General features: G+C 42.1%; 4 protein-coding genes across 4 annotated transcripts; 1 reads left to right on the top strand and 3 right to left on the bottom strand.

Moving 5' to 3' along the window:
* Positions 1–5680: 5680 nt before the first annotated feature.
* Positions 5681–9895, bottom strand: LOC129773651 (uncharacterized). The gene has a single exon (XM_055777292.1). The coding sequence runs from the start codon at positions 9893–9895 to the stop codon at positions 5681–5683; it is 4215 nt and encodes a 1404-aa protein (XP_055633267.1).
* Positions 9896–10063: 168 nt separating this feature from the next.
* Positions 10064–10972, bottom strand: LOC129773650 (uncharacterized). The gene has a single exon (XM_055777291.1). It carries the CDS (start codon positions 10970–10972, stop codon positions 10064–10066), a length of 909 nt encoding a protein of 302 aa, XP_055633266.1.
* Positions 10973–12654: 1682 nt separating this feature from the next.
* On the bottom strand, positions 12655–13389 carry LOC129779337 (uncharacterized). Its single transcript, XM_055786757.1, has 3 exons — positions 13251–13389; positions 12870–13082; positions 12655–12814 (listed from the first exon to the last, which is right to left on the bottom strand). Exons 2-3 carry the CDS (start codon positions 13080–13082, stop codon positions 12722–12724), a joined length of 306 nt encoding a protein of 101 aa, XP_055642732.1. The 5' UTR covers positions 13251–13389; the 3' UTR covers positions 12655–12721.
* A 2387-nt stretch (positions 13390–15776) lies between these two features.
* LOC129779329 (tRNA selenocysteine 1-associated protein 1) lies at positions 15777–16959 on the top strand. The gene is made up of 2 exons (XM_055786749.1): positions 15777–15919; positions 15980–16959. The coding sequence occupies exons 1-2, from the start codon at positions 15884–15886 to the stop codon at positions 16910–16912; spliced, it is 969 nt and encodes a 322-aa protein (XP_055642724.1). The 5' UTR covers positions 15777–15883; the 3' UTR covers positions 16913–16959.
* Positions 16960–19880: the final 2921 nt, after the last annotated feature.

Raw genomic sequence — 19880 nt, 5'->3', positions numbered from 1 at the left:
AGCAGGAAAGACGCTATCTTGAACTATATTTTTAGCATAAGAGATATCGCTGCGTTTGCCGGGGATGTATGCGGTGCGATACCGTAAGAGTGAAAGACAGGAGTTTCAATGGGATGTGGAGCAGGAGAGCCTATCGAAGCGTGTTAAAAGCGGTGGAAGCGTCGCGCCGGGTGAATGAATGGCTAATCGCGCTCGATTTGACAGAATGCTGGAGCGTAGCGCTTGCCAAGATGGGGGCTTCGGGTTCGATTCCCGTTCGGGTCAGAAATTCTATCGTCATAGATCGTTTTTCTGGCTTGCATTGGTAAAGGGGAACTGTCTAGGGTGTAGTGGGATGAGCATTGGGCATTGCCAGTCCCCAAGAAAAGCCACAAAAACCCGGAAACAGCTCCTCTAAGCGAATTGACGCCGTTATAAGCGTCTTTGCCCAGTCCTGGTGGTACTACTCGGGACGTAAATCAGCAGTATCACGATGGTCCTTCTGCGAGATAGTGGGGTTGGTCGCAGGCCTTGGGAGCCACACCACTAAAAACACCAAGCAACGAACGATACGCAAGAAGATTTGAAAATTGTGAATCGGGCAATGTTGTAAAGACGTTAAGCCAAAATAAATAACTAAAATTCACATTGAATTACGAAATCATGCGAATCTGTCAATTGAATTACGAAATCATGCGAATCTGAATCTGAAATCATGCGAATCTGTCATCGTGCTTAGAACAAAAACAAGTTGTACGAGATTGGTGAAACAAATTCATATTACTGACAAATGTTCAAGTTTATCTCGAACTCCATATAATTCAATAATAGAAAATTCGGTAAAGTATAAATAGAAATTCGTAAAATTATTTGTTTTCCTGTAGCAAGCTTAAATCACTTAAATCACTTCGAAACACAATTTCATAATTTTGTCAAACACGTGGAAAAAAGATGTTTCATTCACATAGAACAGATATTCATTACTGAATAGATGATTTTCATTAGAAGCTCAATTTCAGAAACGCACTCTGGTCATATATAAAATCATTTTTCTTCCAATTTTCCAATTTTTTATGCCGTAACAACACTTCTTGAAGTGGGTTGTATGTTATGTACAACTTTGAGCTCAATCGAGGTCGTATATCGGAATAACAGACATCCTGGTATAGTGATATGCAGTATTATATACGCACATTTTATTCAATTTATCTAGCATTGTCGGCAAAAGCAAAAAAACATGTTTCTCCGTTACATGGAATAAAGGTTTGATACAGAAAATATGATAGAATAAAGACAGCCCTAAATCACACAATTCCTTCTTGGAGTTTTGCTTTTATCAACACATTCGTCGACCCATTTTTATTTATTTAGATAGAAGGAGATTAAGGAGTGCATTTTATCACATTAAATCCACTTTCGAAAAAAACATCAGTTTCGTTAGCGCAAACATCAAATGGTCTAACAACGCTTGTTACTATGTAATTGTAGAACATATGAGAATTGTATGGTTGAAATATGTGTAATGTTTTTATGGAAGCCCGCTCCATTCCAGAGGAGGGAGAGGTGTCATACCACCATAGAAACTTTTCTCGACCCTAAAAACCCTTCATTTGCTCCATTTGCTTGATTAGAAAATCTTTTTTTGTGGGAAATGAAGAATTTGAAAAGATTCAAATCAAAAAATACAATTGTAGGTGGGACGAAGTTCGCCGGGCCAGCTAGTTGTAATTAAATAAATAACCTCGATCACAGGGCCCGAAATCTTCTAAGGTGAAAATTAAGACCGACTCTACTCCCAGTAGCATCGCTTCGACTAGAACTGCTTCGGCAGTCGCCGCAAAAAAAAATGACTTGACTAGAAAATGAATTGACTAGCGCTGACTAGCGAGGATGACTGGTGAACTAGTCCAGTCAGTGCCTCTGCCTCTGCCTCTTCATTCAACTGACTTCAATCCACATTTCCATTTCCCCCTGATACTAATTTTGTACCCGTCCATATAAAGAGGAACGAAAACTTGATTCCTGATGCAAAAAAGTAGTTACCCCATCAATGGACGGTTTTTTTTTACCCATCGTGAACTCAAACCAACGAACTTAGTCATTTATCAAGGTCCTCGCATTAGTATTAGTTAGTATTAGGCGTGCCAAATAGCGCACACACACTGCACGCTATTTTATACGTGTGAGTAAATTTATAACAAAATTTTGACAATTTTGTCAATTGTCAAAATTCACTGTCAATTACTGTTGTTTACAAATCGGTCCGGTTATATAGTCGAATAGTGGCTAACTGTAAACTCCATGTTAAATGTGAACATCTCCATGTGAAACCGAAATATGAAAATCGCTCATGCAGTTAGAAATAAAGCATACTATCTCCGTGATTTCAACGATTTCAATCCTCGCAAATGATATGTTGGTAAACAAATGACGCCATATTAATTTTGATTTTGGGTAGCTTATATTCAATTGATGTCTAACCCCTGGTCAAACCACGGTGAACTCAAACCAAGACGGGTCTATGGTACTAGGTGACTCGAGGTGAGGCCGTTTCGTCACTAAGTTGGTTAGGGGAGCGGTATATGAAAACAGTACGGAAGAAAGCAGAAGGGGAATTATTTGCTTGTAGCGTGAAAGAGACAGACTGATCACGAGCGAGCTTCGGCAAAATCGTATTGTGTTTTGTTTACAAACAAAACACAGTAGACTTCCAAGATGGCTGAAGAGTGGTTTAGCAAGTTGGCCCACCTTAGGATATACTTCTAGGCGCCTTGAACTCAAACATCAATGCATGCAAACGTGCATGGGAGAAAGAAAGAAGAACGAATTCGTTTTGGGCAGCCGGGTGCTATGATTGATGCTAGGATCGTTAGCAAAATCTCAAGCAGAACTGTCAGTGGGATACCCAATTCATATGAAAACAAAGGGAAAATGTCAGTGGGATACCCGATATGTTGGCTCCTGTCAGTTCAATGGGGGTTCTCTAAAGACGTCACCCACCTGGTTTTGGGGGAAGTCACTTCAAAATGCAATGACAATTTGACTGGGAAGAATGGAATGATATAGTCGAGTCGGTAGAGGGAGATAGCGTTTAAACGCCCGACTGACTGTTCGGTCGTTTTGGCGGAGAAACTACGGTAGAGCCAAAAGTCATTTACCGATTGACTATGGATTTAGTCAGTCGGTTAGTCAGCCGACTATCCTAAGTTAAACTCACCAGACGTCCCGCGTTACGCGGGACAGTCCCGCATTTCAGCAAAATGTCCCGCGTAAGATTCCGTTCCGCATTTGGCAGAAGAAACGAAAATGTCCCGCGATATCAATATATTTCAAAATCACAATTTGATCATGTTGATTTTCGAAATGGATGACCCACAAAAAAAACTTTTATTTGACAGACTGTTCAAGAGATCTTCCAATGCATCCAAAGATTAATACGTTGAGCTGGTTTCATCGCACCGACAGTGGACTTTTTGTTTAGAAAGTCTCAAATGGAAACGACAGCAACAAAATTAGAAAATGATTTTTATAAAAGTCCCCTATTGATCCGCAGGGACCAACGTGAGTCAGACGAAAAGTTCATCTTTGGTTCCCTAGCTCGGTCAGGGCTTAACGTGTTGAATAAGCCGGAATAACTAGTGTATACGGGACAGGAAGAGACAGGGTTGTTTGATGAAGTATCGTAAATGAAACGCTTGGCGGCCTTACGGAAGTTGGCTGGAACCTCAACTACGGCCGATGAGAAGATGTATGTCAGTGTGTTCTTTTACCTTTTCGTGGCTTTGGTGGTCGGCTGTCTCTCCATTTTGGCCATTCGCCCAAAAGTTTTCTATCGGTCGCAGCTGGGGGATGTTGGGAAGGTTGGCGTTTTATCTCCAGCCGATCCATCCTTCAGTGATCTTTTGGCATAATGGGCTGATCCCAGCTTCGACCACATCACCTTCGAAACTTCCGGCAAGCACTTCGTACTGTATATCTCTCAGTTTACCATATGACTCGAAAGAAGAGCGGCTTGGACATTCCCTTCTCGTTTGTCAGAGAATGACCTTCTTGGAGAACTTGATGTGGGTGATATATTCGTCGCCATCATTTATCTGGAGAACGTAAAGTATCCGGTCCCTTGCACTCGTTGAATTCTAGTATTAAACACGTGTCGTCTTCCATTATGAGCACGAAAAGAAGTTTTTCACCAGCACCTGAAACTACTCCTTCTGGGTGATTGACTGCTGCTCAAATACGGTCAGTCTCGTCTGACGCTTCTGCATAAAAATGTCCATTTTAACCAGATTCTTCTCCACCGTTTGACCGGTTGCTTGGATCTCCCGGCTTAAGGAGTGGCAAAGAGATGATATTGTAAATACCAGATCGGCTATATCTGGCGGACACAAAGTGCCTCAGGATGTCCAATTCCTTCGCTGTGGGGTGGAGCTTGCAGTATGGAAAAATCATTAAGTTGCTTGACAGTGCTGCTGCTGCAAATCAACATCCTTGAATCATTTTTGTTGTAGACTTAATAAACGTGAGATTTGAAGAAAATTTGTTCCTATAAATTATCTTTTGTAGTTTATTTTCATCGCCATCCGAAATTAGTACATTTTTTTAATGCATTTTGTGTTAACGCAAAAGGTAATGAAGATGGTCGAGTTTCGAGCGACATAGCATGCGCTGCCATAACTATTTCGCAAATAGTGACGTCAGTCGTTGTGTTTACCTTTGATTGCCCACCGCATCCATGTAAAAATGCCATTTTCAGGAAGTAATTTATCAATTAAAAACGTACATTTTTTTAGAGTTCCCGCTGAATATAAGGCTAATGTGATAACGTGCAGTGAATATTTGTGAAATGACGTCGAAAAATACGGATAAAAGTGATATTTCCATGTGCCAGTTTTAACTCCCCCACGTTCATACAAACAAACGAAGTTTCATTATTTTAACGTTATGAAGTTGATGTTTCGAAGGCTCTCAGTGTCGGTGTGTATGTTGTGAGATAATAGTCGCCAATTAATCAAAATTTCACCGAAATTGTTACTGCTTTCAAGAACTAAGCATACGACTGCTGATGGGGCTTACCCGTTCCTGATCGAAGGGTTTTCCACCGTCAGTATGCGACGGCCCAAAAGATTCTTGTTGTGGTGAATCACACCGTCGAGAATGGATTTGATGGCTGCGTATTGGATGGTTTTCCATAAACTTGAGAGATGTCGTCACAAAACGAAGAATTTCCAAATTTTCGATTTTCTTCTGGCTTCTTCACGGGAAAAGAAAAGACGTCTGACTTCTGTCGGTTTCCAAGCGAATATATATTTCTCATAGCCTCCTTGCAGTTACAATATTTAAAAAAATGGAAAAAATTATGACACTTCAACATTCCGGCCACCTTGAACTGGTTTAGCTAGTTCAATTCTATTACTTAACAATGTTGTCGTTGTTTTTAAACTAAATATCTAAAGATTCGAGACTAGTCTCAGTTGTTGTGAAGACGCAACAGAAGCACGTGATTTGCCGGCAACGATCGGTTTGTTATGGTTCGCCGGGCATTGAACTCGATGTAGATTGTTATAAGTAGCCCAGGGTATCGTCATCTGGGGATTGAAAAGACCAGGTAGACCTGACAAGATAAAGATACGTATTGGAACCGCAATTACCTGCTTGGTTCCCACGAAGGCATCGAGCAAATTTTGGCGTGCTCTACCAGGTCTCATTTTTCAGGATCCGGATGATGATTTTCTGCTGTTGGTAATAGCGCAATCTTCGCCACAGGTCTGACGATTGCTTCGGATGATGCAGTCTTCAGGGTGACGACACGTACCACTCCGTCTTTGCCCGGATGAACCTTAGTGATCCTTCCGAGCGGCCATTGTATTGGTGGTAGATTGTCGTCTTTGATTACCACGACGGCACCTGGTTTGATGGTTACTGGTGGCTTGGACCTTGTAACGCGTGACTGGAGTTGCTGGAGGTATTCTGGTGCCCATCTAGACCAGATTCGTTGGAATCGCTTCTGAGCGAGCTCAAAGTGCGTCAGACGATTATCCGGAATGTCGCACAAGTTGTTTTCCGGAACGGCTTGGAAACTGGCTCCAATCAGGAAATGTCCTGGAGTTAAGACTTCCAGGTCTGAAGGATCGGTTGGAATTGGAACCAGGGGCCTCGAATTCAGGCACATTTCAATTTGGGCCAATAAAGTGCACATGTCCTCGTAGCCAACGTTTACATTGCCGATTTCACGTAACAGGTGATGCTTAGCTGATTTAACGGCTGCTTCCCACAGCCCTCCAAAGTGTGGTGCTCGCGGAGGGATGAAACGCCAGATAATCTCGTTCTCTGCACACCAGTCGTGGATCTGCTTTCGTTCGGTTTGGTTGGATTTTAACATGGCGTAGAGTCTGTGCAGTTCGTTTGCTGCGCCCTTGAAGGCGGTGCCGTTGTCGCTGTGGATTTCCTTCATCTTTCCACGGCGGGCGACGAAACGGCGGAGAGCGGCCATAAAAGCCGGTGTTGACATATCAGATACAAGCTCGATATGGACGGCACGTGTAGCGAAGCATACAAATATTGCGATGTACGCTTTAGTAGGAGTCCGGTTACGCACCGGAGATTTGATATATACGGGACCGCAGTAATCAATACCGCATACGGCGAATGGTCTGGTCGGAGTCACTCTTGTTGTAGGCAGGTCGACGATACTCTGCTGCACCAGGGTGGGTTTGTTGCGGAAGCACGTGTGACATTGGTGGTACGTGCGGCGAACTAAGTTACGGCCACCGATGATCCAGAATTTCTGGCGAATCGAAGAAAGCATCAACTGGGGACCGGCATCGAGCAGCATATGGTGGTAGTACTTGGCTAGCAGGACGGATAACCGGTGCTTCGACGAGAGGACAATTGGGAACTTTACATCTTCGGACACGGGGGCGTTGCCGAGTCTTCCACCAACTCGGATAACACCTTCCTTGCTGACTTTAGGTTGCAACCACTTCAATGCTGACGATGTAGGAATACGTTCCCCGGATATAAGATTGGACATTTCTTCTGGAAATGATTCGCGCTGGGCTAGCCGAGAAAGGGCGATGTCTGCATCACGGAGGTCGTCAGTTGTTAAGGTCTCAAAAGGTTCGATGGTGGTCTTCTTGACGGCGGCTTTCAGGGCACGGAAATATCGCATCCAGTATGCAATAGATCGACGAAGTTTGCTGAAGCAGGAGTATCGGCTGAATAATTTATCGGAAAAGTTGGACTTGAGTGTGGCTATCATGGTTACGTTGGTTTTGGCCTCCGACATCCAATGTGGGTCAAGGGATGGCATTTCGTTAACAGGCCAATCGGATGGTGGCAGGGATAACCAGTTCGGACCGTTCCACCAAATGGGAAGTTGTTTGAGATCGATTGGATTGACGCCACGAGAGAGGGGATCAGCTGGATTGGATGTTCCGGAAACATGGTTCCAGTGGCAGGATTCTGTAGCTTCTTGAATCATAGCTACCCGATTAGCTACGAAAGTTTTCCATCGGGACGGCGAAGACTCCAACCAATGTAATACAGTTGACGAATCTGTCCAAAAGAAAGATTCAGCAGGTTTCGAAATGGAATGGGCCACCTTTTTATAGAGATTGGATGCGAGTACAGCCCCACATAACTCCAGACGTGCGATGGTTTGTTGTTTGGCCAGCGGTGCAACTTTGGACTTGGACGTCAGCAATTGGACACGAACAACCCCAGCGGATTCTGAGCGGACATAACAACATGCTCCGTAAGCCTTCTGTGAGGCATCGGAAAAGAAATGGAGTTGGAATGAGGTTGCGTTTGCTACGGTTACACAGCGTGGAATTCGAAGAGATGCGATAGTATCTAACGTTTCGTGGAACTCCTTCCACTTGGATTGCAAACGTGGAGGAAGAGGACGATCCCACTCATATGAATCTCCAGCTTCGGTTTTCAATGCCCATAGACGCTGCATGAAGAGTTTGGCGATGACTATGATTGGTCCCACCAGGCCAAGTGGGTTAAAAATCTGCGCCACGTACGACATAATCTTCCGCTTAGTTAAAACAGATGCTGGCAGTGGAAGTTGAACCTTGAAACTCATCATGTCGATTCTCGGTTTCCAGATGAGTCCTAGTGTGGAAACGGATTGATCGTCCTGGAGATCATGGTACGGTGCAAAGGCTAAGTCTTCTTCGGGAATATCCACTAGGACTTCTGGTGAGTTTGAAGCCCACTTCTTCAACGGGAAACCTGCTGCTGAAAGCATGACAGTCATTTCATGGCGTATTTGGATAGCGGATTCAACGGTGTCGGCACCAGACAGGAAATCATCCACGTAGAAATCCTTCTGGGCTACCGCGGCTGCGGCTGGATAGATATCACTTGCGTCCTGCGCGATTTTCTGAAGGGTGCGTGTAGCTAAGAATGGTGATGACGCGAAACCGTACGTTACAGTGTTCAGTTCGTACGTAGCAATTGGCTGGTTTGGACTAGGACGCCAGAGGATGAGCTGATATCGACGAAACGGCTGACGCAATAGGATCTGTCGATACATTTTTTCGACGTCGGCGACGAATGCAATTTGGTGGATGCGGAATCGGATGTGGATCGATAGCAGATCATCTTGAACGACGGGTCCAACTAGTTGCAGGTCATTCACAGAGAATCCAGAAGACGTCTTGCAGGATGCATCGAACACAACTCGAACTTTCGTAGTGGTGCTGGATTCCTTGAACACCGGGTGGTGTGGGAGAAAACAGTGTGGCTTGGTTTCGTCTATTGGATCCACGAGCTTCTTCATGTGGTTTAGGCGTTCGTATTCCTCCATGAAGCGGCAGTAGGCAGCTTTGGTGGTTGGATCTCGCTCAAGTCGTTTTTCAAGGTTCAAGAAGCGACGCTCGGCGATTGAACGTGATTCGCCGAGAGTGACGAGCGGATCGCGGGTGAGTGGCAAGGACACAACGTAACGACCCGACGAATCGCGAGTGGTGGTAGTGGCATACTGATCTTCACAGAAATTTTCTTCAGCGGATAACATGGAGCAGGGTTCAACAGTTTCTAGCTCCCAGAACTTCTGGAGGGCTTGTTCCAGGTTTCGGTCTACAGTGGTGAGGTGACAAACACGTGGAACATCGGGTGATTGGATGACTACTTTCCCAGAAACAGTCCATCCGAACGAGGTTTCGACGAATACAGGTTTTCCTTCGCCGCAGGAAATCTTACAACTGGTGTGCAGGTCATAATATACTTCTCCACCGACAATCATGTCAACGTCGGCTGGAATGTGGAATCGTGGGTCGGCTAACGGAACATCAGGGAACTGCCACGAGGAAATATCAATCGGCGTAGTTGGCAGGCATACTGTGGGTTTCTTCAAAATCAGAAAATCGAGAGTTGTACTATACGAAAGCAACTTGGATTTAATCGTAGCAGTCAACTTGCGCTTGATCTGCTTCGATGCTTCACCGATTCCAGACACGGCGATGTCAACTTTCGTGCGGCGGAGGTTGAGTACATTGGATAATTTCTTCGTAATAAAACTGCACATTGATCCCGAATCTAGGAGCGCGCGAGCAGGATGCTCTTTGCCATTCTGGTCTACGACAAGGAGGTTAACCGTTTCCAATAGGACAGTGGACTGATACGACTGTGCCGACAAACTCACTTGGGGATTCGGATTCGCTGATCCAGGGGATTCGACAACAGTCAACGTGGGTGGATTCGGTTGCTGGGATGACTGACCAGACATGACAACTGGAGTGGATTGTACCTTCGGGACTGCAGATTCGTGCAGCAGCGTGTGGTGTCTCTGGTGACAATTTCGGCAATCATACTTGGACGTACAATTCCTACTTTGGTGTCCAGAACGGAAACAATTCCAGCATAGGCGTTTTTGGGATACCAGTTCTCTGCGTTGACAAACGGACATCTTGGAAAATGCTGGACATTGGAATAACAAATGGTTTTCTGGACAAGCAATACAATGCGGAATGAAACTCTTAGTTTCGGTCGTGGCGGAATTGGATACCATCTTGAATGGCTTCTTCTGGTTTGGTGTGGAACCGGCCACCTTGACTTGGCCGACTTGATTGGAGCGTTACTGCAGATCGGTGACGACGGACTTCAACATTCGGACCCGCTGGTACAAGAAATCAACCAACTCCTCATAAGTGATGTCATCAGCGCTACTAGTCTTCTCCTCCCAGGCTCGGAGGGTTGTTGAATCCAGCTTGTAGCTTAGCAGGTTGATTAACGGTGTGTCACAGTGGATGACTGGTTCGTTCAGCTTCGCTAAAACCTTGACATGCCGTTGGTAGTCATCAACCAGGTCATGCAGCTCTTGGGGTGACTCTTTGTTGAGTGGCGGGAGGTCATACAAAGCTCGGAATAGCTGACGCTTCAAATAACGTTTATTGTCGTAACGCTTCAATAAAGCGTCCCAAGTTAATGCGTAATTATCCGCACTTATATCGGTTGACTCGAATGGCTTATGAGCTTCTCCTTCCAGTGATTGTAAGAGGTACTGCATCTTCGCTACTGTCGGAATATCCGCATTGGAATGGACCATAGATGTAAACATATCACGGAAGGAAAGCCATCTAGACAAATCTCCGTCAAACTTTGGAAGGTCAATCTTGGGTAATCGCAGGTGGAAATTCGCTGGAGGATGATTGGCTGTAAAAGACGTGTTCAATACTGGTTGGTTGTGATCTATGGAACGTTTCATCAATAAAAAACCTTTAGCCGAACAGTATCGCGCCTCGAACGTTGCTCGCTCTTGCATATGCTCCTCAAACTTCTCAGGATCATCATACTTTTCGATCTCCGTTTGCAGGTCAAGGAATTCGTTATAGACTCTGTCCAACGCTTCAACACGAATCGGAATCTGGAAAACGTCATTCTGGTTGTCAAAATTATTGATGAACACTTCAACGGAATCACGAACGACGAATAGTGCTTTGCGCTTCATAAAGCATTCGACCAACTTCTTCTCTGGTCTGGACATCTTGGTTCACTACACTATCACCACTTCACTACCACCACAGATCGAATATACGGAATCAAAATTCGGAAGATTGGAACGTAAATTGTGCGTTTTAATGTCTTTTACACGACGCGGATATCGAAAAATGGTAAAAATCGAACGAATGTATCCTTCCCGTCACGGTTTACCACTTTTTAGGCGAACGAATAACTCGAGGATGGTGCGCAAAAACGAACGTAAAAAATCCTTCCCGACACGGGCATACCACCCACGCGAGTCTACTTGCCAACCAACACCACCAAATGAACTTGCAAACAAAATGGTGTACTCACCACACCTGCCCTTCTGGTCGGGGGAACCTTCGATCCGGTTCGAAGGACCAAAATGATGGGGCTTACCCGTTCCTGATCGAAGGGTTTTCCACCGTCAGTATGCGACGGCCCAAAAGATTCTTGTTGTGGTGAATCACACCGTCGAGAATGGATTTGATGGCTGCGTATTGGATGGTTTTCCATAAACTTGAGAGATGTCGTCACAAAACGAAGAATTTCCAAATTTTCGATTTTCTTCTGGCTTCTTCACGGGAAAAGAAAAGACGTCTGACTTCTGTCGGTTTCCAAGCGAATATATATTTCTCATAGCCTCCTTGCAGTTACAATATTTATAAAAATGGAAAAAATTATGACATACTTCAACAACTGCTCTTTGGACCTTTTTACCACATGAATAATTGAAATAAGCCACGATAAAATTGTCATCTGTTAAAAACAACCAGTTGAATGATTTCATGAGAATTTTGGCTCAAATTATCATGCAACGGTAAGTACTTTCAACATTGTTTTGTTTCTTCCATATACATTCCATATTGAATGCGAATAATTACGACACGATATTTGGCTTGCCAATACAGATACACTTCGCCTACTGCTCCACCTCTATATGTACCTCATTGGTGTTAACGTATGATGAAAAATGAATTGGAATTTCCAAGCATCCCATTCGATAATTGGAAGAAAATTGTAGAATTTGAATCGTGCTTGCCAGACCTAAATGCTCTGATCGAGTGAGAGATTTTCAGGCGTAAACAAAATCTAAATCACCGAAAAATAACAACTGAGTGATTACAGGTCAGGTTTAATTGCTAGGACACATGTTAAGAGTTTCACGAATAAATGAGACTCTCTAAACTATGGTTTATGTTCACATAACGTTTTGTTTTTGTGTCCCGCGTTAGACCTCTGACCATCTGGTCACTTTACCTAAGTTGACTATGACTATGCTGAGCTCTGCTCGATCGTTATACGTAGTACTAGCTTTTAATCTCTTTGAAATAAATCCCGTAATCGATTTCATCTGAATCTATACAAAAATGTTTTCGCCTTTAATTTCGAGTAGAGTGCGAGTAATTGATCTGTAACATTAAGCTCTTATTTTTAAACTACAAAATATAATTACTGGGTACACAAGGCTAATTCAATTGAGCCTTACAATGAAACGAATCAGAGGAAAAATACTGCATGTTGGATTAGGTCTCGCCTCTATTATTGTCTTTCCGATTATAAAAATGTTCCATCTGTTGAATGATTTGTGACCTTATGTGTACCGAAGTCTTTATACATTAATCATTCTTTTATTATAGCATTTAATTTTTGTATGAATGTTCAAAGTCGTAATATTGTGTATCAATTTAGTATAATCTAAAATTGATTCAAACACATTCCTTGAACAGATTTTATTTTAACATCCATCTACATGAAATCAAGACAGTATCTAATAAGCATCAACGCGCGGTGGTTTCGCATAGTATTCACTCGATTTTCGTTCGCCCTGCAAACCCTGACGATGTCTCTCCAAACGCATAGCCTTGAAAAAATAATAATAAGTTACATCCAAAAAGGTTTACTAGTCTTCGACATACATTGAATCTTTGGATTTGTTTCCTCATGTAGGCACACTCCAAGAAATCGTTAACGACATCCGCACATTTCTCCTGTCCTCGGTTCATTCCGTACGCTTCCAAGCAATCAATGGAGGCCATTTCCAGTTCACCGCATTTGTCATACTGCTGAAAGTTGACCATGGATGCGGTCAAATCAGTAAACGGCGAGCGAAAAAACGGTCCCAAAGACATCTGCAAGGTTCGAGAGTTCACAGTAGGCAATGTTTACAATGTAAAAAAAATGGACAATGGTGATGTAATATTTGTGATGCATCAAATTCCGTAAAACTTAACGATATGAGTGGTAAAAATAGTGTAAACGATAACAATCGAACAACGAATTGGGATTAAACACTCAACCTTTTCGTTTCAAGGAAATCCACAAAATACAATCGAAAAACTCCCGACGAAGATGAATGGAAATATGTACTGAAATTAATACGATCTGTCAATTGCTTCGACAGCTCTTCGCATAAACAAGGAACAGTTGAAAATGAACCATCTTTTCTGATCACTGAATCGGCGCAACCAAGTGTATCAGCAAGGTGCTACAATATTGTCGAATAAATAAAAAAAAGGAAAAATAAATTAACCCTTTAACGACCAAACGGTATAAAGTATATTTTTGGCCATTGATATAATTTTGATTATTGGCGTTCAAGAACCCCTAAAGGCGAATGAACTGAAAAGTTTAAAGCTTCTATAATTCATCACGTTCATTCCAGGTGGGTGACGTCTTTAGAGAACCCCTATTGCACTGACAGGAGCCAACATATCGGGTATCCCACTGACATTTTCCCTTTGTTTTCACATGAATTGGGTATCCCACTGACATTTCTGCTTGAGATTTTGCTAACGATCCTAGCATCAATCATAGCACACGGCTGGTTCATTCGTTCGCTCAAAAACCTCAACATTCAAGAATTTTTTTTTCATTGTTCCATTTTCCGGAAATGACAAAAAATCTGCAGTTGGGCAAAATCAGCATTTATGTTCCTGTAGGATGTTCTATTCAACGATTTTTTTTCTACATCACAATGTGTGTTCTTTTGTCAAAATAATTCTGTAGAAAAGCTACCATATTATTGTATTCTATTAGGTTTTATTTTCGGTTAGGTTATGCACTTTCCACAAATACTTGCTTTAAACCGAATTTATTGCCCAAGAATGTTATATCAAATAATATGAACCTAATGAAGATGGACACCAACCTAGGAAAAATATTCGACGTATTACTGTTTCATTTTGATAAAGCTTAAAACGCAGGAAATTCAGCTATAATTATTATATCTTCCTGATAACACAAATGATCAAAATGCACCACGCTCTAGTCTGTTAACTGGAAATGTCGGCTAGAAAAATTAGGGTCAATATTTATAAACATCATCATGTGTGCAATGATGGAAGATGTGCACAGATTTGTGTAAAAACAGGGGGGTTTCTTTCGAATACCGCGAAAAAAAAAAACTTCACATGTTGAACGAAAATAAAACATTTATAACTTGATTATCAAATAATGTTTGATAAACCATCATAAACCATCAAATTTGATCATAAACGATACAAATTTTATCTTGATTTCTACTGTTGTTACTTTATCAACTAGCAATCAATAGATACTTCTGTTGTGACGTGTTTTTTTATTAGTCTAAGCCTCGGAGGGAAAATTTGGTACTTACGTATTAGCGTCAACGAAGCCGAAATTCAATAGATAGCAATTTTATCGTTCGCACGGGCACTCAGTTATTTTTTGTATTGTTGTTTGCTTGTTGTTAGCGGTGTTTTATTTTTTTTTAGTGCTTCGAAAATACGCATTTGGGATTTGCGGTATTTACGTACGAGCGCCACCAGAGCGCAATTTTCTTTATGAATTTACTTTTGTGTAATGAAATTTATTCTAGAACAAATTTGATGGTGACAAAGTCTCTAACGAGGATAAGGAACACAGGCGGGCCCAAGCCGCCGAGTTGGCGCAATCTGAGTCGACCTCCGACCCGTCGGAAGCGGCGGTCTCTAGCAAGCCAACCTGCGTTCCACCGGTTGTCCGGTTAGTTTGAAACATAGGAGACGATCCTTCAGTTTGATCGACATACCTTTGAACGACATATGATTGCCTGGTGCATTACGTTTGCCCGGGTAATTTTTGCTTTGAAATATGAGTGACGCTCTGATGGCGTTCATACGTTAATACTGCAAATCCCAAACACGCACTAAAAAATAACAAAACAATGCAAAAAAACAATACAAAAGATAATTGAGTCCCCATGTGAAAATTAAAATTGCTATTCGTGATAATTCGGCTCTGGTGACGCTAATACGTAAGTACCGACAATTTTTACAATGGACGTTTTGACTGACCGCGATTGTACATTGGATAAATTATGTTGCATAATAAGAAATTGATAATAACTGCTGAATAACAATCCAAAAACCTACATTTTTATGCTAAAGGCGGTTCGTTATTGTTATCACACGTTGAATTGCACCTAAACATGATTACAACACACGAAAGGAACAAAAACTCAAAATGACCGAAGTGCAACTTCATGTTGTTTTGATTGATTTGTTATATTCCGAGTGTCGGAGGAAAGTAGCGTCCGATACAGAGTGTGCCGAGTGCTTAAAATGCGAATCTGTACATTGTACACTTTTTGTATCGGAGATTGAAAGATGAAGATGATATATATTTGAAAATTTTATTTTTGCAATACATTCAATGATTGAAATCTGATAGTGTGCATCATTAACTCAATTCGTTTATCTTTTATACATTGGACCTTTTCAAAAGCTATACGAGAAATGTCTTCAAAATGATAAGCTTCATCTTATCTGGCATCCCTGCTCGACTCCCTTTCCTGCAGGGTACTATTCTGAAGTCTGCTGAAATTGTAGACATACGAATTTGTTTGTTTACACACAGTGTTCCGATCAGTTGTTGTATACGTTTTCATTTTTCAGTAGTTCGATTAGAAATCTTCTCTAAGCTAACCAAAATGAGTTCCATTCAATGTCAGCTATGGATGGGCAGTGTAAGTTATTGTTATTGTTTCTTTTACCGTCCAACATATCTGATGACTTTCATTTTACAGCTGGAATCATACATGACGGAGAATTTTATACTCGCCGCCTTCCGGAAGATGGGAGAGGATCCACAAACTGTAAAATTGATGCGCAACAAATATACCGGTGACCCGGCTGGATATTGCTTTGTTAGTTTCAAAACTGACGAAGCGGCGATTGATGCGATGCACAAGTTGAACGGAAAACCTATCCCAGGTACGAATCCATTGGTTCGATTCCGTTTGAACAGCGCTACTAACAACCAGAATAAAGCATTGCTCGCGGATCGAGAATTTAGCGTTTGGGTTGGAGATCTTAGTTCCGACGTGGACGATTACAGTTTGTATCGGGTGTTCTCCGCAAAATACACTTCAATCAAGACAGCAAAAGTTATTCTGGATGGCTCAGGATTTTCAAAGGGATATGGCTTTGTCAAGTTTGGTCTGGAAGACGAACAAAAGAGCGCGTTATATGAAATGAATGGGTTCATTGGTTTGGGAAGCAAGCCACTGAAAATTTGCAATGCAGTTCCCAAGCCAAAAACTGAAACCAGCACGCCAGGAACAACAACGACTCCCAGCGCTGCAAGTCTACTTGGGTATGGAACGGGCACCGATTATTCCCAATACTACGATCTGACGACGTACTGTCAGAACTACAGTGCTTGGCAAGGTTATTACGACGCGTCTGCTTCCACAGACGCCTATTCAGCCTATCAGATGGCACCTGCCACAACTCAAGCCGCAGTAGACCCTTCAGCCTATGTGCAGCAAACCTATGAACAACAACAGCAACATCATCATCATAACCAGGTAGAGGATGAAGAGTTGACGCTGGTCGATCACAAGTTTACGCTGGATATCGATAAAATGAACAGAGATATGATGGAACGCGATCGGAATCTGTACGATGCGCTGGAGAGTTCGAAGTGGATGCCTGTGGAGCAGATTGAAATTTTCTGAATACTTTTGTATGCATCTAAAAGAAATATACTAATTGTTCGAATGTATATTGAAAAGTCCACTATTTATTGACATCCTAATCCAGATTCGGTGAATTTGAATTCACTTACCGAACATGGGGAAATCTTTGATACTATTCTTATTTAAATCAAAGAAAAAGCGATATGGTGTGAATTTCTTTTCACATAAATCTATCAGGTACGGTGCTTTGTCAATCTGTTGTGACAAGGTGCAGTATTCAGGAAAACAAAATTCAAGTTGTTTGGTTTGTTTGTTGCAAACAGTCAAAAAATTAGGGCATGATCACGGAAGCCACTTCACTGTGAAAACGAAATGAAGTGCATATAACCTTGCGCTCAATTAATTTCGTTTTGACCGTGACGTGACGTTCGTTATTAGGCCCTTAGTTTGTTTTGGTTTGCGTCCCTGACAGTTTCCTACGGGAAACGTTTTAGAAACGCTTAAATATATGCAATTTGCAACACATGAAGCTCGCGAAAGGACTCGATTTAGGCAAGGCGCAAATTGAGACGCATATAGCGCATATAGCGTAACTTGGCGCGATATAGCGCCTGTTTTTGTGGCTAATGAAAACAGATAGAACGGCGCAAATTGGCCAGATAACGCGAGATGGTGGAGCGCTCGTGAGACACGACTCGTGCGACGCTGTGGCTGAACCACAGTTTCTCGTGCTGGTCATACCTGTGTGGTAGTTGTGTTGGTGAACAATCATATAGCGCCGTGGGTTTGGCACTGTATGACTGTACTGGTCGGGTGATTGTGTTAGTAAATAAATATATCGCGCAACTCTGTGTTAATCAGTCATTGTATGCGAGTGGCATGTTATTTACACCAAACTGCGACCCAATATGCGCTCCACCACGCTACGTTTGTGGCACGTATGAGTCGTGTTGGTAGTCTCGCGTTCGCTTACGAGCGCTATACGCTTCTCAATTTGCGCTTAGCCTTACAAAACATAGTAGGACCCCGCGGTGCGGATTAGTATTGGGCGATCTTTATAAAAAGATCGATCTTGTCGAATCGATTTTCCAAACGGCGTAGATATCGATCCACTGATTGAATCGGTACCAAAGAATCGATCTGTAGAAACGTTAAAAGTTTTTTTTCGATTTACTCACTCACTAGGAACAATTTCAACAATGTTTTCTGCAGGCATATCATTTTTGACGTAGGACTACGTCTTTCATTTCTATACCGAGGTGTAAAATCATAGTTTCGAAAACGAAAGCGTTACGCCGGAGACCGAGATTTTGAGCGTTAATAGCTGCTAAACAACCGAACGAAATGGTATGATAAACACTTCATTCGGAAGATAAAATGTCTACGCGTTATCTACTTGTTACTTTTTGATCCAAAAAGTTGTTTCAATTGTCTTAAAATTGCTTTCAAAACAGACTATTGAAATCACCAATCGGTATATAAGCGAGCGCCGCTCGGAAATCTCACAAATCACTCAGTTATGATTGAACAGCGATTGGGGCATGTTGTCGCTGTTGTAGCTTCGTTTGTCATGAAAGCGCTGATGAACGGTGTCACCTTAGGTCAGAAGGGAATCCTTCAGGAGAGTGATGCCACAAACGGCTCCACTTGAGACATTGGAGCAGCCGCCACACACACACACACGCGCGGAACTATTTTCGTTTGGTTGCCATCCAGCATCGAGAGGATTCCGGAAAGATGTTATCGCTGCTGAAAAATAATCTGCCAGTTCCCATGGGAATTGAAAAAAACATTCAAGCTAAAAAGTTTATTTTAATGTTTTCTATCATATAACACTGCGACCAAATACATTTGGTTTCTTGATTTTTCAATCAAGTGCAACTAACAGGTGGTTATCGAGTTAGCATTAACCACTGGTGGGCTTCGAGTATCGAGGAGAATCTGGAAAGATGTTATCGTTATCGTCAAGTGCAATTAGCAGGAAAGCTTCTGAAAATTATTCTTCCCCATCAGTAGGATATTTTCGTATCCAATATTGGATGCGCGCACGACGGAAAATGTTTCGCATCGCGAAAATCATATAATTTTCAATCGATTATTGCTCAGTCGCTGAAAGTTTCAAACTCAGAGAGTTCATTCGCCTCTAGTTTGTCTTGCAAATTGCAATCGTAAACCACCTCCTTCTCTCGATTCAATCACGGAGAAAAAGCATACTTGAGCGATATTCTGGTGGTGAAATGCATTCATTTTTCGCGAGGACATCGACTGGATAACATCGTTGCTGGACGAGCTGGACGGCGAGGGATCGAGTGATTCATTACCTGACCTGAAACGCATTCAGTTTGTTTCGAACTGTTAGGAAGCGCAGAAAAGCCGATCCATCAGGAGGAGAAGAGAAGGCAGCATCGAAAATCGATTCCGCTTGAGGCCTCGGAGTAGCCGTCACACATACGCGCGAAATTCTGCTCTCGTTTTTGAAGTCCCCCAAATATTCATTTATTCATTCATTCAGAATTGACTCAGATACAACTAAAAACAAATAATCACTAAATCAACGATAGTCCTACGTCACTCTTGTGGTTATGACCAATTGAAAATGCTGGAAACATCCGACATAAAGTCTCAAAAATCAATAAAAACGAAATTTTTGGAGAAAATTTCACCTTTGAAGACTACGAGTGCGAGTTTTAATGAAGTATTGTTTTTTAAAACTATGGTGAGTAATGTTATTAATTGTGCAGATTTCTTTCAAGAATTATAGTCAAGAGAGAAATTCAAAAATTAAAATATTGAATTAAAATAAATGAAAAAATTAATACTGGGCCCTATTATGTAATTCTAATTGAACAGAATTTTGCTCGTTAGATCTTTTTTTACAGATACAGTCGGGTGAAAGCTGTCGGCATAGTTTTTCGAGCTGTTTGGTTTGCTTGTTGGATTCCTGATATTTTGCTTCGGTAAATATTTCAGCAACCTTTCAAGATATGCAATTCGCGTTCGAGAAATA

This window comes from Toxorhynchites rutilus, chromosome 3 (genome assembly GCF_029784135.1).
Source record: "Toxorhynchites rutilus septentrionalis strain SRP chromosome 3, ASM2978413v1, whole genome shotgun sequence".
Lineage (NCBI taxonomy): Eukaryota > Metazoa > Arthropoda > Insecta > Diptera > Culicidae > Toxorhynchites > Toxorhynchites rutilus.
The sequence above is the reverse complement of the archived record's forward strand: the minus strand, read 5'-3'. Positions and strand labels throughout refer to the sequence as shown.